Source organism: Montipora capricornis, chromosome 11, assembly GCF_036669925.1.
Source record: "Montipora capricornis isolate CH-2021 chromosome 11, ASM3666992v2, whole genome shotgun sequence".
NCBI classification, from domain to species: Eukaryota; Metazoa; Cnidaria; class Anthozoa; order Scleractinia; family Acroporidae; genus Montipora; species Montipora capricornis.
Genome location: NC_090893.1, coordinates 41275063 through 41302544, shown reverse-complemented (window position 1 = coordinate 41302544; position 27482 = coordinate 41275063). Strand labels below are relative to the sequence as shown.

General features: G+C 41.4%; 1 protein-coding gene across 1 annotated transcript in view; it reads left to right on the top strand.

Moving 5' to 3' along the window:
• LOC138023560 (ubiquitin-protein ligase E3C-like) overlaps nt 1–25957 on the top strand; it is a 34172-nt gene extending 8215 nt beyond the window's left edge. Inside the window, exons 8-29 of the mRNA XM_068870564.1 lie at nt 310–545; nt 1364–1441; nt 2641–2711; nt 3100–3185; nt 3353–3448; nt 4143–4229; nt 6021–6172; nt 7555–7775; nt 10050–10154; nt 10844–10874; nt 11719–11825; nt 13071–13212; nt 14453–14540; nt 15995–16088; nt 17824–17886; nt 18364–18488; nt 19474–19564; nt 20401–20499; nt 21441–21530; nt 21950–22016; nt 23800–23930; nt 25562–25957. Of these exons, the coding sequence (XP_068726665.1) occupies nt 310–545; nt 1364–1441; nt 2641–2711; nt 3100–3185; nt 3353–3448; nt 4143–4229; nt 6021–6172; nt 7555–7775; nt 10050–10154; nt 10844–10874; nt 11719–11825; nt 13071–13212; nt 14453–14540; nt 15995–16088; nt 17824–17886; nt 18364–18488; nt 19474–19564; nt 20401–20499; nt 21441–21530; nt 21950–22016; nt 23800–23930; nt 25562–25729 (2428 nt within the window). The 3' untranslated portion in view covers nt 25730–25957. The remainder of the gene's footprint in view (nt 1–309; nt 546–1363; nt 1442–2640; nt 2712–3099; nt 3186–3352; nt 3449–4142; nt 4230–6020; nt 6173–7554; nt 7776–10049; nt 10155–10843; nt 10875–11718; nt 11826–13070; nt 13213–14452; nt 14541–15994; nt 16089–17823; nt 17887–18363; nt 18489–19473; nt 19565–20400; nt 20500–21440; nt 21531–21949; nt 22017–23799; nt 23931–25561) is intronic.
• Nucleotides 25958–27482: the final 1525 nt, after the last annotated feature.

Sequence of the window (27482 nt, the reverse complement as noted above, 5' to 3'; positions counted from 1 at the left end):
AATCACAACAGACACGTGTAATAATTATATTACCCAATCACAACTCAAAGTACTGTACATAATTGCATGCACTCTGACGCTTAGCACAGGACATTGTAAGTTAAGGTGGTTTGTTTTAAGCTTCTGATTGGCTAAGAAAGTGATTTTTTTTCAGCCAGTCACCCGCAGTCTATAAAGTGAATTAATCAGAAGCCAAATCAAGCTCGAAATTTATTTCTACACCCAATTGAAAAAGCGTTCTGGCCATTTAACGATAATCACTTATAATTAATTACATTTTTCCTTATTTTAAATTGTTTTGCTTTTCAGACATGAGGTCTTACTCGCACTGATATCAGACATACTATGTCCTGAAATGACAGAACAGATTACGTGCTTTCTGCTACCTTCTTTAGCGGAACCATCGGCGCAGTTTCCGTTTGATTGCTTATTGGATACCCTCCTGATGTTGTTAAGAGGTGGGAGTTCAGGGGACAGCAACGGCAGACTGACTCCATCTCCTTGGCTGCTGTTTGGCGTGTTGGCATTTGTCGATAAACACTTAGGTAATGTATCGGGTGATGGAGGAATAGTAACTTCTTCGCGCTGAAGGATGTATGGCTTGGATAACCTCGGGCTGGCTCGGTGTAGGAAACTAACAAATTCCATATTTGGAATTGGAATTTGTTGGAATTTGTTTGTTTACCCACGGAACACCTTAAGAGCGCTCAGGAGCTTGTTTCAACATGTGCCTGTGCATTCCGGATCGAATTGAAATTTGGCAGAGTTGGTTTTTGAGGAGAGGGGAAAACCGGAGTACACGGAGAAAAACCTCTCGGAGCAAGGAGAGAACCAATAATAAACTCAACCCACATATGACATCGGGACCGGGAATCGAACTGGAGCCACATTGGTGGGAGGCGAGTGCTCTCACCACTGCGTCACTCCTGCTCCAGCTCTTTTGTCAGTTTTGCAAAACCTGAAGCGGTTGTGGTTATTGCAGCGTCTCAGGACAAGGGCGTATTATCTCTCAGGAAGCTCGATAGGTTATTTATAAGTGATTAATTTTTCTTTTCGCGAAAACACTTGGGAGTCCTTGCAAATTTATTGAGAATCATTTATTGATTTACAGGAGTAGCTTTTTTTCCCCATAAATAGTGCAACTATTTAAGATACATTGTACTGGTAGAGAGGATACTTGATGATTAAGTAAACTGAAAGTCTGGAAGAGTACACTATTTTATTTGAAGCCTCTACGTTCCAAGGTACTAACTGGATGATGCCCAAACCATGCTGACTTCGTTTTAGTTCAACCAACTTTAAAGATGGCTTAACTATGGACAAACGATGATGTGACTTCTTTGCGGTTCTTTTCTTTCTCCAGGTCCATCGTCTGATCTTGTTGTTCTTAAGACCTACATACAAGTGCTGCAGATCCTGTTAATGCAGTTGCCACATCCAGGTGACTGGCGTTGATATGTTTCGTAGGGTAAAGAAAAGGAAAGCATCAGACTGCCAGATCGTAGACTAATACCTAAAGAAACCATTACGTTTACGGGATGCCATTTGGTTTCTATTTGGCCTCTCGTTGAGACTAAATGTCTTAGGGCGCTTTCCTTTTGTCAGAACTGGCCGGCCAGACCAGTCAGTTTGCAAGGAAATTGCAACAGCTTGAAGGAACGCTGGCATGATAATCCCTCGCATTCTTCTGGTTGGTTGGGTGGTGAGACTCCAACACTTGCATATTAAGTAGCCTGACTTCTGGCTGTTTTACACAATTGCGGCACGGTCTCATTCACACAGAAGCCGTTCAAAGTAATCCTGCCAAGCCGACCACATGCTGAAAAGGTCAGACCAGAACACCGGGAACTCTGTGCCCTACTCTTTTCGAATAGTGTGTGGGATCTTGGGCAAACCACAGAGTTAGGGAACTTAAACACGCGCGTTTTTAAGACGCGGACGGAAACCGGAAGTGAGCTGTTTTCCCTTTTAACTTGTCTTCACACAACCACATTTACATTGCCAAGTATCGTTTCTCTTTTAGGCACAATTAGTTTAAGAATTTTGGAGACACCGGTCCGCTGTCCTGGCACGCGAAATGTTCTCTTCTAGTTGCCTTCCGCATCTCAAAAATGCGCGTGCCTAACCCTTTCACTCACAAGAGTGACACTTATAGTTTTTACTCTGTCTAACGCCAGACGATTTTACTCGTCAATGGGGAACCCCACAGGAGTGAAAGGGTTAAGCTCCCTAATGAACAAAGGCTGGGAAACAAGACCTCCGGCTTATCGTCCTTATCCGAGAAGACTTGGAAGTCTAACCATTTGCAGATTTAGTTACAAAGGCAGTGCTTTCTCTTTAGTTATTTAAACACCCTGAGTGTTGGTCCGGCCAACTGAGCAACCGCTGCGCACTTATCAGAGTCATCAGAATATAATATATCATTTTCGAAGTTTGTTAATTTGAAGGTGTTTCATATCTTGCTATTGAGTTGTCAGGAATGTTGTACTTGTGAGCTGAAGTGCTAATTTAGATGTTTACCCATTTTTGACCTAAAAACAGCGAATTAAGCATGACAGTGCCCCTTTAAGACTCCTTTTGTCAAGTATTATCTATGATTAATTTACTATCAGTTTGCTTTTATTCATCTTGTGATACTAGTTTCTGTAAATTCTGATGGTGAAGACAGCGACAGTGATTCAGAAATGGAAACAGATTCCCTCCAGGCTGGTGTAAGTGTATGATGTAGTGATGACTCGGGTATTTTAAAACGCGGATGAAAATCCGAGTTGTCCTGACAGGATTCAAACCTATAAACTTCCGATAACTAGTTTAAATTTCATGCTCTATCACTCAGTTGAAGGAGATAATTTGCGTTGGCCTTTCTTGCCGACATATAGCATCTTTCAGTTTCCGAATCTTTATGTGCTGTTAAAGGATCCACTGACAGTGTTTGCAAAGACTTAGGAACGTAGTCTGTCGTAATTTTTTTTTTAATTCGAGCGTTTGAATTGCCAGAGCTAGGATTACCAATGCCAGAATTTGCCGCAGTAATATCGAGTCAGTTACGGTGAGTTACCGCACTTCAACTGACCACAATTTGTATTCGCTTTTCCGCAGCCTGCCTTAGAAAAACTGAAGGAAAAATGCTTGGATGTTATTGATTCTAAAGAACATGTCAAAACTTTGGAATCGCTTTTGATGAGGTAACTCTACATCAACAATCATAAACGACCTTTGTAGATACTCAGGAATAGTTTAAATGGTATCTACATGATTTGATACATTAGTATTCTTAATTTGTGACCTGTGGTTATTTGTTGGTCTTCAGTTACCATTTGAGCATTTATTTCTTACCTGGCTAATATTTCAGGCCACAAATGATCCCTGAGTCAGAAGTCATAACAGCTCTTTGCAACATTTGTCATTTCTTGATGTCAGAGAGCAGATTGCCGATACACAAGACCAGGTTTGCCATATGTGTTTAACTTGCATATTACCACAAATTTTGACCATTGAAACTTATCGGGGTGTTGTCACATGAATAGGCCATTTCCTAGTTCATGTCTGCCTCCTCTTCAAAGCGAGTCTAAGCCGTGCGAAGTTTTTGTGATAGTAATTAGTTCTACTTTACATGTGAATGAAAACTAATTTTCATACATGTAAGAAAAACTTCACACTTAAGTCCGGTTCCCACTTGTGCGATAAGCACAAGCGTGAACACAAACATGAGTTTAGCGACGTTCACACAGTGAAACAAGCCGAGGAAAATTTGGCAGACGCAATCATAGTAACGTCGGAGAAGAACCAGTAAGATTCAAAATGGCGCGCGAATCGTCGTGTTTAAGCTTATGCTTAACTCACGCCGGTTCCCAATTGTGAAATAAACACAAGCTTGAGATAAGCGTACTTTTCCTTTTCTTGTGCTTGTGTTTTTGCCTATTTTACGCCCGTCCCCACACGATTTTTCTTATGCTTATGCTTGACTGCTTGTGCTTGTCGCACAAGTGCGAACCAGGCTTCAGATTCGCTTTGAAGAGGAGACACATGAACTTCGAAATGGCCTATTCACTGTGTTTATAAGCGAAACTGGGTTTATAATAAGTACATGCTTAGAGATGTAACACATAGAAAATAAGATAGCTTCCTTTTTAATTTTACAGGGTTCTGTACACTTTAGCTTTGAATCCAGTTTTTGTACGAGAACTTTGGCGCAATGTCCAGTTTGTTACTGTATTCACGAACACAGGGTGAGTTATCCTTAGTTCATCACACCACAGGTAACCCAGGCTCACTGTGTGTGCCACATAGGTAAATATAGAGAACATATAAGGCGAAGTTTAGGTCTAGAAATTTGCAAGAAAATGGAGATAAAAATCGATGAGACTTACCATGTGGTGAGCTGTTGTTGTCTTTAATACGTACACGAAGTTTTGGGAAAAATTGTCCCCGTTCACCTTCCTTCATAGTATAGTGACAAGGTAGGAGACGGAAGCCAGCGTAGGGACTCCGATCGACCCAAAACAAGCACGATTTTTTTCGTGAAAATCGAATCCAGTCGCTAAATAAACACTCCTGGCTCGTGGAACATGAATTTCTCTAAACCTTAAATCCACTGAAGCATTTCCAGGTAGCAACACGAAGCCACCAGACTCCGTAAAAGTTGTAAGTTAACCTGCGAAAATGGCGGCGAGAAAGCGTTGTTCTCGCAGTGTCCAATTCAAAATGGCAATGAACTCTGGACTCATGGTGACGAGTATAATATGTTCTGGAGGGAGGGGAGTCCCAAATTGCTAAAAACAAAACTCGCTGAGCAATCTGGGACTGCCCTCCCTCCAGGGGGACTTACTATACTCATCACCAGGCGTCCCGAGTTCAGTGCCATTTTGAATTGGACACTTTGCGAGGTCAACGCTTTCTGGCCGCAAATTTCCAGACCTAAACGTCGCCTTATATGTTCTCTATATTTACCGATGTGGCAAACACAGTACACAGTGAGCCTGGCTTACCTGTGCTTTAAGCACAACAACAGCGACAAACTCAGCTGACAAGAACGTTTGTGCTATCGTAAGGTTTTCTTTTCACATTGTTCAGTCGTTTTCAAGTTACACAATGTAGTCGAACTATCCTCTAACTAGCATAGTACTGTACGAACGACTTTAGCAAAGATAAGAAATTAACAATTCAAAATTGCACGCTCTTGTTTTCGTCAGCTTCTTTAATGTAGTAATTTCACGTTGTTGTTTTTCAGAGTATTGGAAACAAATACGCTAAAAACATGTTTCTCTTAAACCAATTTATAGTTTGTATAACGACTTTGCCGTAGCCGCCATGGTTTCATGCTTTTAATAGGGACCTTTAAGATCTACGACGCATTCGTCATCGAGAATGCCACAAAGCAACAATATCATTGCTTAAAACAGGAAAAATAATCGTGCTGCACGTGCGGCACGCATTTTAGCACAAGTTCGTGTGGTACTCTCTAGAACAACGATGTGAAATCACCAAATTTGAGGTTTTGACGACTTTCTCTATTTTTATTCTGAAACCACTTGTACCAATATATATTTTATAAGATACTTCGCCCACGTTGCAGGACATGAACAACATGGAATAATCGGAAAAAAAAACGTACAGTATTGCAAAGTTCTATTTTGAGATTATGTTTTCGTCCACCTCGGCGTCGTAGATCTTAAAATCCCCGTAGGGAAGATATCTGTCACAAACATCGCTTTTATTATTCAAATTTGTCAACCACAGGAACAAAAGAAGCCAACGAATTTCTGGTTGGTACATTAATGACAATTGGTCACGTCAACGATATCTTCCCTCCTCAACGCAGTTGAAGCCATAAATCGTAGAGACAATTTTAAATTTGAGTGCTTGAGGTCACGTCTGTGGTCAATTAAATTTTAGGACCTTCGCTTTCATCATTACAAAGCAACGATATTGAGTTGAATACATCTTCCAGGTCTTAAAGAAAATTTGGTGACTTACCTGAAGAAGACAAACATACATGTAATTCAATGTTCGCTCTACAGGAAACAAATCGCCTTAATAGATCTGATATCCCGTGGGACCAATCTCTCGACCCAAGAAGCTGAACTCATCACTCCATTACTGTCTTTATTGTCTTCCTTGTTGAGCAACGCGCTATTTTCTGTTCACGACAACGAGTTCTATGGAGAAGAAGGTAAAGCATAGGCTCTCTCATGTATAGGTTCTCTTCATTGCAACTACAATCAGCGTCAAATGTGTTGACACATTATGTCTGTGCAGCAGTTTTTATGTTGCCTGTTTGTAGCCCCAAAGATCACAGGAATTACGACACAACCTTGTTTGGGGGAAGGAGGGCGAATTGGGTAACCTAGCAGGGGCGAAAGAGTTAAAAATGACGGAATAGGGGGTTAAAAAGATCAATTTGTCAACAATTTTGTCGAGAATTGTAGTTTTTTAGTAAATGAAGACTCCTTTTAAAATAAAATAATGACGATGATGATGGCGATGACTAGGAGCGTACATTTCATTGTATTTTAACAGACCGAGTTGTTTTTAGATTAATTTTTCCGCGAAACCAGACCTTTTTAGCTAATGACAAGTCTTCAATGAGAAATGACTACCCATGGAAGTCAATCTGGACCCCATAGGTCTTCTCTTGACTGAGGAAGAGAAGAGCTCTGGGGAACCCTGAAACAAAAGTGTCTTCTCATTGTTTTTCGTGATGAACATTCAACAGCGTCTCTAATTGGTGCATTCATGGTAGCACGATGAGTGAGCAGGCGCCGTAAGGTTCAAATAGCCAAGTTTTGGATAAAAGAACCCTACGGCGCATTTTCTCCTTCATAGAGTTTCACAGAGCCTTGGATCGATCCGAGGCTCTGGTGACGAGAATGGACACGGGTGATATTGAAGTTGGGGAGAAGAGCAAGGGGACACTTCGTGACGCTTATAGAAATCCGCTTGCATGTGATTACTTGTATTTCAGGCCTCGGTTGTTCAAAAGGTGGATAACGATATCCACTGGATAAATCATTCTCCAGCGGATAAACTCTATCAAAACCAATTGAGTTATCCAGTGGATGGTGATTAATCCAGTGGATAGCGCTATCTACCCTTCGACCAACTGGGGCCTGGACATATTGTGTGGGGTATCTTACAGGAAGAAGTTCAAAACTAGCAATTGAAAGGCGATGAACGCTTATCTGAAGCACATTGGGGGTGCACGGATGGCGCAGTCTCGAGAGCACTCGCCTCCCACCAATGTGGCCCGGGTTCGATTCCCACATCCGGTGTCATATGTGGGTTGAGTTTCTTGGTTCTCTACTCTGCACCGAGAGGTTTTCTCCAGATACTCCGGTTTCCCCTCTCCTCAAAAACCAACATTTGACTTGATCTGCGTTAATTGTTAATTTCAGTTTACAGTGTCCCCAATTAGTGCTCCAGCGCTAGAACGACTAGACACTTGAATAAAGTTCCTTTCCTTTCCTTTTCTCTTGGGTTTTTTCGCCTATGGGCGAGTAATTCCTTCTACACATACATCATTTTAGTAACTGAATATATTTGCTTTCTCTCCAGGGCAAAGGAATTCCTTTTTGCCCTTCTCTCTCAGTGAAATGGAGCGAATGTCTTCAGTGCTATGCAATGTCGCCATTGGAATAATCCAGATTATTTACCCCGAAACAAGTCCAACGTTTACGGGACAATATCTGGCCGCCATGAAAAGTGTTGGAGCCAAATCGGCAATGCTACAAAAGGACGAGTTTTATCCCAAACAAAAGTGGATTAAACTCTTAAAGGTTTGACATAAATGTGTATATCTGAAGTGCGGGTTATAGATGAAAGGGAGAGGTGGTCCTCGTTGCACTTTTCTGGACAATTTAAACACGAAGACGCACTATAAAAGAGGTGGCTTGACGCTCTGCTTTTGTTCGAATTGATTCAAGCACAACTGATGAAATTATCCAAAATGGTGATCAACAAACAGCAACACAAAGACAGAAGCCTAGAACTTATTTCTAGCCTGAGAAAAATAGGTAAAAGTCTGTTTACGAGTTAAGTGGCCCATCAGAGCCGGAGCTTATCCCGGTTCCTGTGGCATGAAGCAGCTAAGAGTATTTTTACTCCCCCCTGGATGGGATGCCAGTCCATCGCAGGGTTACCCCCAGCATTTCGCCGGTACCCATTTATACACCTGGGTGGAGAGAGGCACCGTGGGAGTAAAGTGTCTTGCCTAAGAACGCTACACAATGTCCCCGGCCAGGACCTGACCCTAGACCACTCGATCCGGAGTCGAGAACACTAACCATGAGACCACTGCGCCTCCCAAGAAAATAGGACTGGTGATTAAAAAGACAACGAGTTCGAGTTCCGTACTGTAAGTTACGGACCGAGCTTTTTCCCGTTGATTTTTCGCGCTTGGGCCATAAATCAGCGAGGAAAAAACGAGGATCCGTAACTTACATTACGGGCCGAGAAAACGTGGTTAGTCAGATATTTATTTATTATATCCCTGAGGTTAATCCGGCGCGCGGGCAAGGAAACTAGTCGAAGTCAAGCGGAAGGTTCAACTGCCTCAAAGAATACCGTGTCAACTCCGAAAAACTGAATCTTCTTGGCTGTTTGAAATAGTTGCTTGCAAGCCGATTCAAACACTTTTACAAGTTTACATATAATAACAGAATTTATGACGTGAAAAACTTGCTAGATAATGTTTTATCGAAATTTTAAATTTAGCGAGGTGTACAGCGGGCCGTACTGTAGAAAAGGCCCGCTAATTTAGCCAATCACAGCGCGCATACTATCTGAGAGATATAATAAAACATTTTATGACATATTACGGACACATTGTCGTAAGGGGCCTTTTTATTGCACAAATTATCACCGAGCTTGGTTACATCCACGGTTGATTGGTAAATCATTTGCGCGAGCCTAAGGCACCAGGCCTTTTATAGTGCGTCTTCGTGTTTAAGCAATAGGGAAGACCTTAGACAGCAATGACCAGAACCAGGTTGCTGACCAGCGGTTTTCGTTAAAACAATGGTTTGCTGGTGGTGCTCAGTCTCGCAGGCTCAGAAAACCTGGTTGTGGTCATTGTTATTTAAGGTTTTCCAAGCAATAGACCATTTTCGAATTCTCACAGCTGGACTGGATCTAGCATGGAATGGAGGCTAATGTGGCCAAATTAATCTGCATTTGAAAAGATTTGACCGCATTAGCCTCCATTTCATGCTAGATCCAGTCCAGCCGTGAGAACTCGAAAATGGTCTATTGTGTCTTACAAAGACCTGAAAAATTCAGGTGGCTTCAACGGGATTCAAACTGACCTGCTCCGAACTGAGTGGCTTCGTAGCTCAGCTTGTAGAGCATTGTGCCTCGATTGCAGAGGTCATGGGTTCGAATCCCGTTAATTGAAGCCGCGTGAATTTTTTACGTGTCTATTAGGGACAATTGCTTAAATTGTCCCGTTGTGTGCGAGGACCGCTTCTCCCTTTTAAGACTTTATTGTCTTTGAGTGACTATCAGGGAAATCAACATGAACCATGAACTTTATTAAATTTCATTCCGTCGATTTTTTTATTTATTTATAATTTTTTTTATTATCATTTACAAATATCTTAAGCTTTTGTTGTTAGCTGTTTACATCCAGGATCGCTCGTGTTTTTTGGTTTTCCTCTTCAGTTAGATCAAACTTATATGTCTACGCAGTGTGGTTAGGGTTCTTTTCCAGCGCGAGTTTCACGACAATCCATTTCCAAGCTCATTCCAGCCTCCTTAAAAAATCGAGTGATAGTCGAAAAGTTGTTTTCATTCAGATAAAAAGTTGTACCAATAGACCTTATTGTGTTGTTGTGGTTGACTGGGAACGAGCATGGAGTCGAGGCTGGTACGGGAAAGCTTTTTAAATGCAAGTTGCCTCTATGGCATGCACTTTCCAGTCCAACCGTGGAAGCACTGATTAAGTCTGTCACCGAACGTTGCGCCTGAACTTGTACTCCAAAAGAAGTTTGAAAATGACCTTACTTTTGTTATTATAGAATTAAATGATTGTATTTCAACTTAACTTCTCACAGGATGTGACAAGTCTCGTTCGTCAGCTTCACTCACGAGACTCCAGGCGACAATTCTGTGCTGAAGGCCACTGGCTCTCGCATAAAGTCGGTATAGATCCCACACAGGTAATGCATTTTTCAGAGATAATTGGGTCTCCGTTTGGAAAAGAACGTCATGCACTGTTTAGTATTTTGAAGCTTTTTACAAATATTGTTGAATTACCTTTGAAAAATGCGTGGTTGCCCTCGATTTTCTTTTTGGATCCGCTTTTCCCGGATTTTCTTACACCGCGCAAAAAAAACCTTTTGAATGAACAGGCACCGTCCTTAAGAGTGCAATTCGTGTTTGATAGAGCGAGTGTCAATCGAGTGTCGTAAAACCAAAACCAAAGTAATTACTTTGGCCAATCAAAAAGAACGGAGACAATCCAGTAAACCAATCAAAACTCGAAGTAATTACACGTAGCCGACACAAACCGCGGGAAAATGTGCACGCGCGAGCCACGATTGGTTTTGATTTCACTTAATTGTGATTGGTTGAAAAAGTGGCGCGAGAACTTTGAACCAATCACTGAGTGAAGTAATGCAATTCGCTAATTACTTTCGACTCTCAATTAAAAAAACCACTCTATCAAAATTGGGCCTGCATCTCATGATTTGCTTTTCTGGACGTAAGTAGGCAATTGAACACGTGACACATTGGTGGAAGGCGAGTAGTTACCACTGCACCAACGCTGAATTCCATACCGATGCACATCGTTTTGAACAAACGTATAGCTAAGCTAAGGTTTCTTTTCTTTGATTTGCTTAAACAGATGCGTATTGATGGATTTCTGAACCAAGAAGGTAGGTGACATTTGCCAGCTGGTCACATTTCTATTTACGATCTCGTCTTTTGGATACACTGTAATACCACAACACAACTAGAATGGACTCGAGACGATCTTAGTGCGAGGCTTTCCTTTTGTGAGAACTGGCCGGTCAGACCTGTCAGTTTGCAAAGTAAATGCAACAATTTGAAGGAACACATGCATGTTAATCCCTCGCATTCCTCTGGAGGAGTATATATCATCCTCGACTGAAATGTGTTAATTTGAAGGTCATGTTGAGTTTGTCCTTCCAAATACCCAGTTCTGTCAAATGAAAAGGTCCTTAGTAAACCCAATACAACCTGTCTGGTTCAAATAGGCTGTTTCGAAGATTGGCGACCGCGAGTCAAACCTGTGTTTCATTTATGTTTTGAAAAACGTAAGCTTTCTTGTGGTGGTCTCGCCCAAAGTGACAACATTACGGGGACCTTTCACCTAGCACTTCTGTGCAAAAATTTAGTCAGAAACGTTTAAAAATGGAAATAAATAAAACGAAACAAACGTCTGGTGCGAACAATAGTACATAGCTATAAATTGATGTATCAAAAATGTAATCTCAATCTTACAATATTCCGAGATCAAAGCTTACAACTGAATCACACAAAGGAGCTCTGTTTTGTCATTTGTGTTCGCTACATTCTATCTAAATTTCAAACTGGACAATGGTTCCTCATCTTGATGGCTTCCTTTAATTAATTTTCTTTTGATGTCCTTGGTTCTGGTCAATGATTTTGACCCCCTTTCAGTCTTAGTAATATGTTGGAGCATGAAGAACATATTCCTTTTTTTGTGTGTTAACCCTTTGGTCTGTTTGTACCTAGACACAGCAGATGGTGTAATAGAAGCGGGGATGTCATCCACTACATCCAGGAACATGGCTATTTTGAAACATGTACCTTTTGTTGTTCGCTTTAAAGACAGAGTCAAGGTTAGTTCATTATCACAGTCGTATTGAAGCAGGCTCTTTCACTGTGTTTTTGGCATGCTAAAAGATGACTTGCAATCACTGATAACCCAAAAATAGCAATTTTTGGAACAGCAGCGTACAAATCCTGCACCGGAAACTCTTTGCCCGGGTCTTTTTCCGATTATACGTTCATACATTTATGAAAGAAATGAACACGGAACGCTTTGGATCACACTGCCGGAACTTATCTCGGATCCCAGTACATGTAGCATGACTCTGAACGCGACTCCCCCTTGGACGGGACGGTATTCCATGGCAGGGTTATCCCCACTATTACATCCCCGGGGGGACTCATTTATACACCGATGTGAAGAGAGACAAAATGGAGCAAAATAACTGAGCTAGCCGAGGCCTCGAACCAGTGACCTTGGGTCGGGGGTTCTGCATGCTAACCATTACACCATTTCTTCCATTGAACAACCATCCGCCGAACGCGAGGTGAATATCAGTGAATAAAAAACCGAGACGAAGTCGAGGTTTTTATTCACCGACATTCACCGAACCGGAGATGAATAATGGGCCCTTTGCATGAAACTGTCACATGGTATAAATTCTGCCTGCTGGGTGACAAGCTAGGCACTGGGACATCCAAAACAAAGAAAAGTCACCCCTGGCTGGTTGAAATCGCTTTGTTTTGGAGGCTGTTGCATACCTTTTGGCATCCAGTGTCGCGAATTTTGTACCATGTGGCAGTATCATGCAAAGAGCCCATTGTTTCAGTATAATAGGCCATTTCCGAGTTGCTGTTTGCCTCTGGTTCACAACGCGTCTTGGTGCTAAACCATTCAAATGATAATGAGTTTGATTTGCATGAAAATACACCATTCATTTCCATTTGAATGGTTGTGCACCAGGACTCGCTTTGAAACCGAGGCAAACAGCGACTCCGAAATGGTTATTTTAAAAATATTAATTTTCTTCGTCTGTCACCTCGACAAAACGGCTCGCCGCCATTTTGAAAAAAAAAAACCGCTTAGGTGATTATCGCATAATAATCACCTAATCACCTTATCACCTTATCGCGTGATAATCACCTCGCGTGCAACCAATCAGCGCAAAGAATTTCAATAATCACCTATGTAATTATACTTAAGTTCTACAGTGTGTAACAAATATTGAGGGAAAAAAATACGGGAGTCTTTTTCTGAGGAGAAAAGAGTTTTATGCGAACCTTGTATTGATCTAACCAAGCTTTTGCTTTCTTAGCTTCTCCAGAGAATAATAGCCAAGAATCGTGTGGACTCACAAGGAGAACTTCATAATTTCATGATGGGACCAGCTATCGACGTTACAGTCAATCGAAACTACATATACCGAGATGCATTTGATCAGCTAACTGAGGATAAAGGTGATGCCAGCAGCTAATAAAATTCAATACGATTCCCTGGTTTACTCGGCTTTTCTCCAAAGTGAATCCGAAATGTGTTTTATTTCTGTTTCGAAAACCCAAACCAAAATTAATGACCCTCTAATAAGAACAAGTACAAGTACAAGTGGTCTGTATTGAGCACGCTGCTCCGCTCGTTACGTGCCAAAGGGGTTGAGCCAGAACAAAAAATCACGTAACGGAAGCCGTATAAAATAGTAAGTCCCGGTCCGACTGCACGCAATCACGCTGGTCGTGTCCTTTTAAAACTTAGAATAGACTTCTAACGTTCTCCACCTTCTTTTACGTTACAGCAAGTGGACTAACCCTGAAATCGCATAATCTCCAGAAAGAAGCGACATGTCAAACACTGATACTCACCGTTACGTCACCTATTGTCGTTAGGGAGTTTAAGATCTACGACGCGACGGCAACGAAAACGTCACAAATTTTGCATATTAATGAGCAAAAACGATAGCTTTGCACACTCTTCACGTTTTCGGCAAATCTGTGACGCGAAATGACCAATTCTCAAGTTTTACGGAGAGCGTGAACACAAGGCAGCGAATATGATTTTTCTTTCGTAGCTTCAACACCTCACCTCCCAATTCAGTTCCTGGAAAGTTGCGCTAGTTTTTAAAAGTTAGAGAAACCGACATAATGACGAAAAGATCACTAGCCTGAACTTGCAGTTTTAAATGACGTTTTTGTTACCGTCGCGTCGTAGCTCTTAAACTCCGTATTAATAGGGACCTTAAGCAAGGACGACGATGATGTCTTAGAGAACACCACATAGCAATAGATTTAATTGGCCAAAACAATAGTTCTGCACGCCCCGCACGTGCGTTTTACGTTTTGATACATTTCTTTGCCGTTGTCGTCTTGACTGCAACGTAAAATAATCACATTTTAGGTTGTGTTGAGGACGCGATCACCTGACGATGACTTTTTAACTTTTCTCTAAATATCCACGCCGTTTTCGTCAATTTTATTCTTGGAATGTGGACTTACATTTTGCATGCCGAGCGACGTGGAGAAATCGCAAAATTATTACAGTAACGGGAAATAATATTTTTAGACAACGTTCTAGTAGCCGTCCTCGTCCTTGCTTAAAGTCCCAAATGTGCCAACCAGAGACTACAAAGGTTGTCTTGTGGTTGGCAAAATTTATATGTCAAAAGAATTGTTTATAAACAGTGAATATCGCTTTCGGCTTCAACAGCTCCTAACCTGAGACAAAAGCTTCGAGTCCGCATGATCAACGCTCAAGGTCTGGAAGAGGCAGGTGTCGATGGAGGCGGAATTTTTAGGTATCGTTACATATGTCGCACGATCAGGACCAAGTTAAATGGTTGGTCAGAATTAGAGCACTAGAGAGCTTAAGGAACAACGACGGCTTTGGCGGCAACTGCGTACAAATGCACTTATCCTATTGGCTTGAAAAGAAAAATGCAAGCTCGGGCTGCACGTGCGGCATGCATTTGCGTACATTTCTTTGTCGTACTCTGCAAAATATCAACTTGAAAGAACCGAATTTTAAGATCTTGACGACAACGTGGGCATGCAACGATGAATCTTTCTTTCTTTCTTTTTTTTTTTTTTTTTTTTAATCTTTGCGCCAAAACCTTTCGTGCCAATCCAGGAATGAGGCTCTGCACATTTTCGGTACAGCGTGAACAAGATGGACTAAACGCGAAATTCTCAAGAAAGGGCAAAGGTATATTTTAAAGTGACGTTTTCGTTACTACAGCCGTTGTCGTTCTTAAACTCTCTAATGACGACTAACTATTCTCGAACAAGAGCTTATAAGTGCTGTTAGAGAGTTAATTAGTGTGTTTCACGTTAGTCACGTAGAGTAGTAATTTTCTTGATTGCTGTAAGTTATGAACGTCATGTCCTGCTTCGCGTAGCTTAGTTTTGCATGCATTTGCATTCAGTCTTTGGTAAACCATTCTTTCATAAACCTAAGTTTGCCTTTTAGTTTTCTTTTCTTCAATTCCCACGGTTTCGTTAATCGCAGTTTGATCGCCTCCAAGTAGCGTATAATTTCATAGGTCCTTTAATTAAAGCTTGCATTTGTTGTGACAATGTTCAGCCCACATCAAGCTTGCCATGCGTCTTTACTCACATCAATTCAGAATCACAATAAATCGCTTTCGTTCGCATGGTGTTGGAAATTTAGTTGGTCCCTCCAGCAGTTATAAGTCTATGCTCTGGTGGTAAAGTCGTAGCTTCGCCTTTTATTGTCAAGCTAACATGCGAGGAAATTTCTCTAAAGGTTTCTTTTACATATTTAGATAGCCAGGGAATCCTGTCGTACATTCTTAATACAAATATAATGCCGAACCACCTCTTTAGTGCATGCTTCTGCTGTTAAAAGTCACGTTCGTAAAAATTTCATCAAAGAACTTAATGCCGCGAATGTGCAATCGCTTTTGTGCTCATTTTTACTTTGGCCTAGATTCTTCCTCTTTGCCTGTGTTGTTGCTTTGCTTTTTTTGAAATCCTCGATGCATTTTTCTTAAAGTCTCGCCAAATTGTGATTGTTAGCAAGCTAGCCTTGTACGTGTATTTTTGTGGAGCCTGTGGCTCGAATAATCCCTGATGGTTTTTTTTTTCTTCTGGCCACCTTGCCACATGCATCTATCTTGCATTTTTCAGTCATTCGTATGTAGATCTCGATATAATGCAGCCGAAATGCATGACCAAAAGTGTGAACTGAATGGAAGTACTCTATTAACTTTTTGTTACTTCTGTTCATCAGAGAGTTCCTGAGTCAACTTCTCAAAGCTGGCTTCGACCCTAACATTGGCTTTTTCAAGTCAACCCACGAGAGGCTGTTGTACCCAAACCCTCAGGTACACTCAATTTGGCTTGGCAAAATAATTATCTTTTGCCATAGACATTTTTCTTGGGCTTTGTCACATGAAGACCTTAAAATAAGAGATTGCACGCGTTAAGGTTAATATATATGCAAACAATAATATAAGGAGAAGAAAATGTGGCTTGACCAACGTGCAAATATAGTTCCTCCACTAGAACAGCTGGCATTCCCATCGCTTTCACGGTGTAGTTGGACGTCTTAGCATCTAAGTTATGTGTAAAATGAAAAAGATAGTTTTGAAAATTGTTTAAGGAAGGGGTGAATTTACGTGGACAGTGTTGTTCGATGCAGGACTGCTGATAACCCAGAGTTGGAGGCTATGATGGTTTTTTGCGTACTAGCTCTGAAGCGTATGTTCCGAAGTGAAGCTAATTAGCCACTGTTACAAATACCATAATACTCTTTGTTTGTCCCTCCAAAAAATTTTGGGTCGTGTCGTGCCTCATTGAAGGGGCTTCAGGATTGGTCAAAAGAACAATATATAGAACATTGGATTTAGCACAGAAAACAATAGGAAGTACGGCACTACACAGCCAATGAAACATAGTGTTCAACATGAGGTACGACCCTACCCATAGGCGTTGCTTTCAATTTTCCCGTTGGGACCTCTATAAGTCCATGAGAAAAAAAAAACAATGCCTATGCAAGATTTTGGAGGGACAAACAAAGAGAATAATGGTATTTTTGATAGAGGCTAATTAGAATCTTGATAAATATCACAGTGTCCTTTTAACTCTAAACGCCAACTAGAATTTACAACTGTACAGTATGCTTTAGGGTTGTTTTCGCGTTAGTGTTATCTTCAGTGTTTGAATTTACTTATTATATACTCATCGGCATATATATCTCATTTCCGATTGGTCAATAAAGATTGCATAAATAGGTTATAGAATGCAATACGGAAGATGCTATGGAAACAGCGATGGAGTAAATTTGTCGAATATATAATCATTAAAAAATCGTAGGAACTTGCTCGTGCATTTTGTGATTTATGGTCGTAGGCCTATTAATCACGAAATGCACTCGGGTTCATACGATTTCCTGAACTTAAAGAATGAAGATAAGGGGACACCTTAGTTACAAAATTTATGTTGAGTGTAGGAGAAATGAAAGGGGACACTTTGTGACCCTCCTCAAAATAGCCCTCAGTGCTTATGGTTTTCCTCTATAGACCCTATGCAAAAATGGCTGCCTTTAAATTATTCTTTTCTTCATGTTCAAAATAGCCCAACTAACGTCGTTCGGGATAACAAATTCTTTAGAATTTTTGTCTCAAAAACGAGGTTAGTTGGGCTATTATGAACAAAAGAATAATTTAAAGGCAGCCATTTTTGCATAGGGTCTATTCAGTCCTGGGTAGTTCCTATCCTTTGTGTGGGCTGATGGCTGGTTCTGCAGTTCATTTGAAATTACCACCTTGTCCCTTTGCCCCCTATAAAGGAATAGAAGTATTGTAAGGAAGGAATCGCGGTGAACTGACCACCAATAAAATAGGCTATTGGCTTGTAATTAGTTGCATCTCTGAGCAGATTGCATTGGTCGAGCGATCATGAGGGAAGGGGGTAGGGGCGTGCGTCTAAAATCAGAGGGACATCATTTAGGGTTCGCGGGGCAGGATTTTTCCCCTGAACCAACTTGGCCAATCAGTTGTTGGTCTTATTTACAATCATCAAGCACATATGTGATCTTCTTTTCTGTCTAACACATAGGCTGGTATTTTGGCAAATGATTACTTGAAGCACTATCATTTTCTTGGAAGAATGTTAGGAAAGGTGTGTTGGTTTCCTATTAATAATTAATGATGATGATGACGATGATGATGATGGCAATGAGGATGAGGATGATGATGACGAAGACGATGATGATGATGATGATGATGATTGACGATGATGATGATGATGACGACGACGACTATGACGACGACGACGACGATGATGACGATGATGATGATGATGATGATGACGACGACGACGACGACGACGATGATGATGACGACGACGACTATGACTTTTGACTCGTGTTAGGCAGTGCGTGTTTTTGTCAGCCTTCATGTGGCCAAAGTGGTATAGGCCATTTCCAAGTGTTTTGACATCCTTCATCTCTCAATGTCTGCAACTGACTGCATGACATCTTATGAACCTATCGGAATGCGTAAATAAAAGTTTCGAGTCACACACTTTTTTCAGTAGTAACTTACTATACATGTCCAGGAACTCGTGGACTTGAGTAAACTTTACCCTTTTTTTCAGGCGTTGTATGAAAACATGATGGTGGAGCTACCTTTCGCCAGCTTTTTCCTTTGCAAGCTTCTGAGCAAACACGGAACAGATGTAGATATTCATCACCTCGAATCACTTGACCCAGAAATGTACAGGTATGACGTAACCAGTTCCCTGTTGAGATCAGTATAAAGCGTAATTGTGCAGTTCGAATCTCTTTGAAGCCTGATTTTTTCAGTTTTTGTTGTAACTGTCAAGTTTCTTGTTGAATTGCGATGTTGTTTTGCCGCGATAATCGTTTCTTATTATCCAACTGTATTAGTTATTGTACAGAAAACGGACGAAACGAGCACAAATATTTCACGATATTGTACAGTTAGTTATTGTACAGTAGGGAAGCGGTTTGACTAGTTTAGATGCAGACGTTGCCCCGCGATCTGTCACACGTTTTCGGTTGTTTACAATTCATTTGCTAGAAATTTAGTACAAAAAAGGTCTGCTTTACCTAATGAACAACAAAGCCATTTTTTGAAAGTCCGTCGAATTTGATGTCTGGCAATTCTTCAAGTGGGCTTCGTTTTTGTAATTAATGGAGAATACTCTCCCATTTCACTGCATTGGCTGATTTCTTTACTTACTCGGCCACTCACTCGCTCGCTCACTCACTCACTCACTCACTATACCAATTGTATTACAAGTAATTGTATGATCTTTTAGTTAATTAGTTATTCTAGTAGATATCATCACCTTTATTGTAACGAGACCGATACCTCCCTTTGGAGAGTAAGGCGCAATAAAGATTTACTGTTTACTGTTTTACTCACTCACTCACTCACTCACTCAATTGTATTACAAGTAATTGTATGATCTTTTAGTTAATTAGTTATTCTAGTAGATATCATCACCTTTATTGTTTGGAGAGTAAGGCGCAATTGAAGATTTACTGTTACTGTTACTCACTCACTCACTCACTCACTCACTCACTCACTCACTCACTCACTCACTCACTCACTCAAGTAATTGTATGATCTTTTAGTTAATTAGTTATTCTAGTAGATATCATCACCTTTATTGTAACGAGACCGATACCTCCCTTTGGAGAGTAAGGCGCAATAAAGATTTACTGTTACTCCACTACAGGAACTTACTGTTTCTTAAAAATTACCGTGGAAATGTTGAGGAGCTGTCACTTAACTTCACTGTCGTGAATAATGACCTTGGCGAAAGTCAGGTAAAACACTATGAAATAATATAAAACCAAGTAGAAATATGTCTCAGTTCTGAGGCTGACCTTATATTGATCTCAACTTAAGTCGAAGTCATATCCAAATAAAATAGTCCCGTCTTGGATTCGTAGGTGGAGCTCTATTGGCTCAGCCAATTTTGTCGTTGAAACCGCTTACAAAGTTGACTTTTTTAATTATTTGTATTTCTAAAGCAATCCCACAAGTTATCTAACCCTACCATGCTTTTCCCATGTACATTGTACGAAAAGTGCGGGAGACATATCAGCCAATCTCTTAAGGCTGAGGTGACAACGGTGTAATGAAGAAATGCTGGTGGGCGAAGAAGAGAAGCTAATTAACAATTATTCTATGAGCCCACGCTGGATACGAGATGGTAAATAGCCAACGAGGCGCGTAGTAATTCGCTAATTACTTTCGACACTCAATTGAAAACCGCTCTAACATTGTGACAGCCTAACTAATGATTGAAACCTTCTGATTCTTTCAGTCGATAGTTTAGAGTTTTAAGCCATGTCAAAGGAAACCAACTTTTAAAATCCATATTCAAGTTCATTGCACGTTTAGAACATGGGTAGTTAATTAAGAATTAGGAATTAGGAATTGCCGTATTTCCTCGAATAATAGCCGGCCCTCGATTAATCGCCCCCTTTTGACCGAAATATTTAAAATAATAGCCTCCCTCGAATAATGTCAATGGTCTTTTCTTTGTGGTTTCTCTCCTTCCTCCCTAAACGAGAACTTCCACCTTCTCTGGGTACGGTGGATTGAGTCACCGGGGCTTATATGTCTCTCCTTGTTATCTTTGTGTTATATGTGATAGGTGGTGGAGTTAAAGCCAGGTGGTCGGGACATCCCAGTTACTAATAGCAACCGGATTAGTTACATTCACCTTGTGGCTGATTACCGACTCAACAAACAGGTCAGTTCACTTAGGCTATGAATTTCTAATTAACAAAGGTGGGGGAGTTAAAAGCAGGGATCTCAAACAGACGTCGAGAACATCGACAAGAACGAGATCATCACAGGAAAATGTTGATTCGTATTATCTCAATACGTTTTGCAATTCATGCGCATAGGATATGTCTACCAAGTGCCCTTAAAGTCAGTTGGCATCAACGGCATTTGCATACGGGAGAAAGCTGCTATTGATATCCTGCGCTTTCACCGACCTTCTACCATCTTGCAACGGCACGAAATGGCATAATTTAAGGTTCAGTGCAAACACAATTTAAGGTTCAGTGGAGAATGCAACCACACACTTGGGTGGAAAAAAAAATGATCACGGTTATGTGGTCAATATTTGTCCTTTTGTGTCGGTTACTTCTTTTATTTAAAGTTCCCACTTTGGTTTGAATTCAAATTCACCTGTACTGCTGAATTACAAAACAAAGAAAAAGGAAGGATACAGCAATTTAAACAAGTTTAGCTCTGGTGGAAATGGAGATGGAAAGAAATGTACATGGTTTGTTTAAAGTAAAAGTGCACTTAGCTATCAAGCTAGTTCACAGGTACCCCACTTTTAATACTCTGAAAGAAACCTTTCAAACTTAACAGAAACATTATTAAGAGCCTCAACTGGCAGGAGGCAACCAGTTGGCTATTAACTAATTTACAAAGCGTGATGGAGTTGAATCCGGGACAACTGGAAACAAATCCAAACCAGAGGTTAGAATGGGATTTGAACCCCTGGCAACCGCTTGCAAAGCCAACGCCCTAACCACTGGACTCGCCGCCTCCCAGTTCGACAAACAGCAGGAAAGAGTTTAGGCCATGCCTCAAAGATATTGAGTTTTATTTATTTGTTTAGTTTTTACACCTAGGTTCACTGCTAGTTCTTTCTCTCGCTTCCTTCTATTATAGATTCATCGACACTGCCAAGCATTCAGAACGGGGCTGTCGGATGTTATCAACTTGGACTGGCTTCGAATGTTCGATCACAACGAGTTGCAGGTAACATTAATAAGGTTGATACAAAATAGTACAAAAAGTTAAAAGAGGAATGAGTTGTTTCGACTAAGGTCGACACTAAGCGTTCAGCAGTGTTTTTCTAACTATAAGGTTGTCTTAGGATTCTACAGGTTCCCAAGATAATTAACCTGAGGTTCCTGCAACCCTTGCTTCAAATCACTCAGCCCTAACTGGAGAGGCCCCCAAACGGGTGAAGGGAATGGATTGAACCAAATCGTTTTTCCTGTGACCAAATCCAATTACATCTTGGCTCCTCCCTTCAGTCATTCAAATCTCCAGAGTCCTAAATTCCATTTATCAAGGCAGAGCGAGACTGCTTCGTAGCCCATATCTTATCTGTATTTGCCATTCGGGTTCTTTTCTCTTTATTGAACTGACTTATGTAGTCTTAAATATCTTAGGTTCTTGTTTCTGGCGCATTGATTCCAGTAGATCTTGACGATCTCAGAAGAAACACGAATTACTCAGGTAAAAATATTGTTTCTACAATCCTGGGGAAAAAGAGTTTAGGCGTTTCCCGTTAATAGAATTTTTGTACTATAACTTAACAAAAAGGGGGCCAATGATGACCCCTTCCCCCACACCACCCAATACAATGTTGTTCAGGAAGAGGCGAAAATAAGCCATCCCTGTCTCGACATTAGGGAGCTTAAGCAACGACGACGGCGACGGCAACGAGAACGTCATCTCAAAATATAAATTCACGTTGTTGTAATCACTTCGTGACTATTTCACCCTTTTTAATATGACTAGGGCTAGGTAGTTTCTTTAAAAAATGATACTGGTCGTAACGGCGCTTAATTTAGGGCAGAAAATGAAAATGTATCCTCAAGTGCTGACGTTCGTCATAAAACCTCAAATTTGGCTGTTTCACGTTATTGAGAGCCTAGACCTTAAGATCTACGAAGGCGACGTCGACGAAAACGTCACCTCAAAATATCACTTTGCTTTAGCATAAGTCGTTTGTGGTTATTCTGTCTCGTTCACTTCTTATAATTTGGGTGAAGTATCCTAAAAATAAATTGGTAGTCCGCAAGCAATTACAAAATGAAAACAGAGAATGATTCTCTGTTGAATGCTCACGTTATCGTCAAAGCCTCAATTGGTGATTTCAGGTCGTTGTTATGCAGAGTACCTCAAGAATCCGTGCTAAAATCCATGCTGCCTGTGCAGCACGATTATTTATGCTCTTGTAACCAATGATATCGTTATTTTGCGGCGTCGTTGTGTCCGTCGCGAGGTTAACTATCAATAGAGTTATTTCAGTAGAGAAATGACTTAGAGTTAGAGAAAACGATCTATAGGAAGCTTAAGATTTATGTCGTAGAGTTAGAGTTAAGTTTGCAAAATCCTGAATTCACGATTTTGGACTGCCAAAATCCTGAATTCAGGATTTTGGCAGTCCAAAATCGTGAATTCAGGATTTTGGAAACTTAACTCTAACTCTACGACATAAATCTTAAGCTTCTTATAGATCGTTTTCACGTGACGTCACAGCGGCCATGTTGGTGTACAAGAACAATAGCTTTCGAGACAGCGAATCAGAGCGCTAGAAACGCAGTATCCGAGATTAAAAACACAAGAAATATATCTATTCAATTTCAAAGGCGATCCTTCTAATCCAGGTAAAGCGAACTTTGCCAGCATTGTTGAGCACCAAAAAGATGGAATGATCGCAAGGCAGATACGACGACACAAACGGTTATTGTAAGGTGCGTTTTGATGCCCATCACGGTTGCTAAAGCACCGTATTATGTGGGCGGTGACCGGAGCGATGACGACGATGAGGATGTTGACGGTAACCACGACGATGAGGAGGAGGTTGATGATGATGACGACGACGCTGACGATGGTGATGATGATGACGATAAGATTGATGATGATGATGATGATGACGACGACGGTGATGATAGTGATGGTGATGATGATGACGATGAGATTGATGATGATGATGATGATGATGATGATGACGACGACGGTGACGATAGTGATGGTGATGATAATGACGATGAGATTGATGATGATGATGATAACGACGATGGTGGTGATGGTGATGATGATGATGAGATTGATGATGATGATGACGACGACGGTGACGATGGTGATGGTGATGATGATGATGATGGTAATGACGACGATGATGACGACGACTTTGACGACGAGGGGTGATGATGGTGATGACGACACCTTTGTCGCTTCTGGTGTTCCCATAATTTTTGTTGGCTTTTAATTTTATTTTTTTTACTGCCAGGTGGTTTTACTCAAGACCATCCCTGTGTGCTTTCATTCTGGCGAGTTGTAAATCACTTCACAGACACGCAGAAGCGTCAACTCTTGAAGTTTGTTACAAGCTGTTCACGGCCACCACTTCTAGGATTTAAGGTGGGTTTCCTATCGGAACAATTCTTATTTACTCGGACACGTTAATAGGTTATCAGCTCTTGTATCCCTGTTTGCAAAAGTCGTTCAATCTAGACAGTAATTTACACTTAGTTTCGTATTGCGTGGAGGTAGAGCAACTTGCGTTTTCGCCTATAAAAGTAATTGTTGTTGGAAGGTCACACGCCGATTGAATCGTGCTACATTTTACACTTTGTATGGCATGTTGTTAAGGGGGCTCAAAACAGTTTCAGCGTTTTGAGCGCTAATGTTCACACGTGCCATCGGCGCCGAATAATTTTTGGCACCAGTGGACATTTTCTCCAGGTGTGCACGCGTGAAAAGCTATCGCCTTACCATTTTACACCAAGACGCATGAGTAGTATTGGAGATACGACGAATGAATATGGCGGCAAATGGTGATTTGGTTTCTGAAGCAATGTTGGAAGACCTAATAAGTGATACTTGGCCAGCTTATCCTTGTCTATACAACGACTACTTAGGGGTTCTCTGCCACAAAATGGAGGAGAAACTTGGAAAAACAAGTTGGTTAAAGAAGATAAAAATTTCAACCATTAAATTTGGACTACTGCATGTGCTTATTTGGTCTTCCAAAGTTGCTTCACCAACCAAATCGCCACTTGCCGCCATATTCATTCGTCGTATCTCCAATACTACACATGCGTCTTGGTGTAAAATGGTAAGCATGCGTTAGTGGAAAGGCCTGGCCAACTGCACGCAACATTTTCAACAATTTAAACGCAACATGGCTATGTTCATGTGCCTCAGGCCCATGGCGCGCAACAAGTGGACCTACAATAGCACGCATGCCCCAGTGCAAGAATGTTGCCTGAACGTGTCCAAACGAGTGCAACATAATGCAACATCCAAAATGTTGCTCTAAAAATTGGACCGTTTTCAAATTTGATCCAACATCATCAAACATGTCGCAACACCAGTGGCCCATTTGGTTGAGCACCGCCGACTGTCACGCGGGAGGTCGTGATTTCAACTCCGGCCGGACCAACACTCAGGGTTGGTGCCTTTGTAATTACATCCGCAAATGGTTAGACTCTCTAGACTTCTCGGATAAGGACGATAAACCGTAGGCCCCGTCTCACAATCATACAATGTTCATAATCCTGTCGCTAAGAGTAGGGTACGTAGTTTCCGGTGCAGTGGTCTGTCTTCTGTTGTGTATCACGGTTGGGAGGGTAAAAAAAGGGGGGGCACAGTAACAGTAATTGGCGCAAGCTGTTGTGACGCTCTGTCAGCTTGACTGGCAAAGTTAATAAATTAAATTAGTGCGTTTGGCCAGTCCTTAACATGGTAAGACGATAGCTTTTCACGCGTGCAAACTTGGAGGAAATGTTCGGTGGTGCCGAAATTTTTCAACATGTTGAATATTCGGCAACTAAGCCACGCGTGAACATTGGCGTTCAAAACTCCACCGTACACTGGGGGAACTTGCTTACGCCAACAGGCAAAGCTGATAGCGGCGTGTTTTTTTTTTTTTTAAGAGCCCTGTCAGCCTTAACGACAGTTAGTCGGTTTTTCAGCAAATCGTTGTCTTCCAATTGTTCGGATTTTCCGCAAGTCATCTGTAACTAACGACGAAATACTTTGTTTTGTAGGAACTGGAGCCTCCATTCTGTGTCCACAGCGCAGGACCCGAGGACAGGCTGCCAACTGCCAGTACCTGTATGAACTTGTTAAAGTTGCCAGAATACCTCGATGACGCGACCATGAGAGAAAAACTTTTGTACGCTGTGGAATCTGGCGCTGGATTTGAACTAAGCTAGTTTAGAAGAGAGTTCGCGAGAAAGGAACATCGGCCATTTTGAAAATTGTGCCTCTATCTCTTAAGGAGCCGTGGATAAAATCAGTTCCGTAGTAAATCACCGTAACAATGGCAGATCGAAAACAACCCGACCAAGAGTAGTTGGACTGACAAAAAATGACGTAATCTGAAACAGTCGCACCTGAACTAATGTCGCTGTAAAAAGTAAACAGTGAGATAAGCTCACGGACCCAGAAGTCGCTTTCCCTTGCCTTGCCTGCGTCTTTAAAGTGAGAGCGCATATGAAACCGTTACTACGCGTCTTCTCATCAATCCGCCATATTGAAGTTTGACGTCAATCGCCCACCCACCCAACCCCTCCTTTCAATTTTAGCAGCGAAAGAGCTGAAAGCGCTACTTCTACTCCTACTCCTTCGAGTTTTCATTCAGCGGTCTTTTTGATTGCGCATACTCATAACGGTAAACTCGCAGCAGCTAATTTCGTTACCGTCCCAACCTTCCTCTCCTTCAGAATAAGAGGATGGCAGTCAGATGTTTCTGGAAGATGTACTCTGAGCATGCGTCCACTAGAATACGCCTCCTCCTCGCAAAAGTAGCTTTTCCTTACCACTGCGCAATTCTTGTTAGCCTAAGATTGTAACACGATGTTCTAAGTATAGCTTGCATAATAGTCTGGCAATATTTTCTAGTGAGTTGAAAAGGGACTGATATCAGCGAATTCAAACTGGGCTACTCGTAAAGAGTTACTGTGCCTTCGATGCCGAACTAATCTCGCCACGTTGACAGGTAGAGTGGCTACCGGGATATCGACGGAATCAACCAAAGACGTAATTGACCCAAGTTTTAGAACGGTTATCAGTCACACACCCCCCTCAATTTCTTAGCAAATACCTGAAAATAAATCGGGGGTCACCGTGCTCGTTTGAGAGAAAAAGAGCATTTATTTTCGCTATCGGGCTTAGTTTGAGGGAAATCTCTTGCGTTTTTTACGCGCACGTGCTCATGTGCGCGCGCTAATGACGCGAAAATCGTGCGCAGTAGGGATGCGCAATGCAATACTAAGAAATTAACTTAAATAACAATGACCACAATCAGGTTTTCTGAGCCAGCAATACTGAGCACCCCCAGCAAACCATTGTTTTAACGGAAACCGCTGGTCAGCAACCTGGTTCTTGTCATTGCTGTCCAAGGTCTTCCCTAATGATGATGAAGTAGAATTGATTTAACCCCTAGCTACCATTATTAATATTGGGGCAAATAGCCCACTCTGGGCTGCAATTATTTTTCGGAACTTTAAATTCAAACGGTTTTGGCCCATCCTTATCTAGCCAAGTTAACCTTAAAGCTCCCGTTAAGTCCCTCTCAGGGCTAATTTTATGCATTTATGTTCATTTCAGTACCAGTCTGTTTCAGTTCCAAAGTGGCAATAGAGCCATGGCAACGAAACAATTAATTTAACCCATAGCAACCATTTTTGAGCCATTTTGGTCACAATTTGGGGCAAATAGCCCACTGTGGGCTAATTCAAACGGTTTCGGCCCATTCTTAGTTAGCCAAGTTAACCTTAAAACTCCCGTAAAGTCCCTCAGGATTCAGGATACCCGGCCATTTTTTCACGGCATAAATCTGTTGGTCCCGCACTCCCGCAGTCGTTAACTAAGTGGAATTTAGCGAGAGTATAAAAATCGCTCCCTCAGTCGCGCACTCCTGTAACGTAGTCGAAAGATAAGGGGAATTCAGTGGGTGTATAGCCA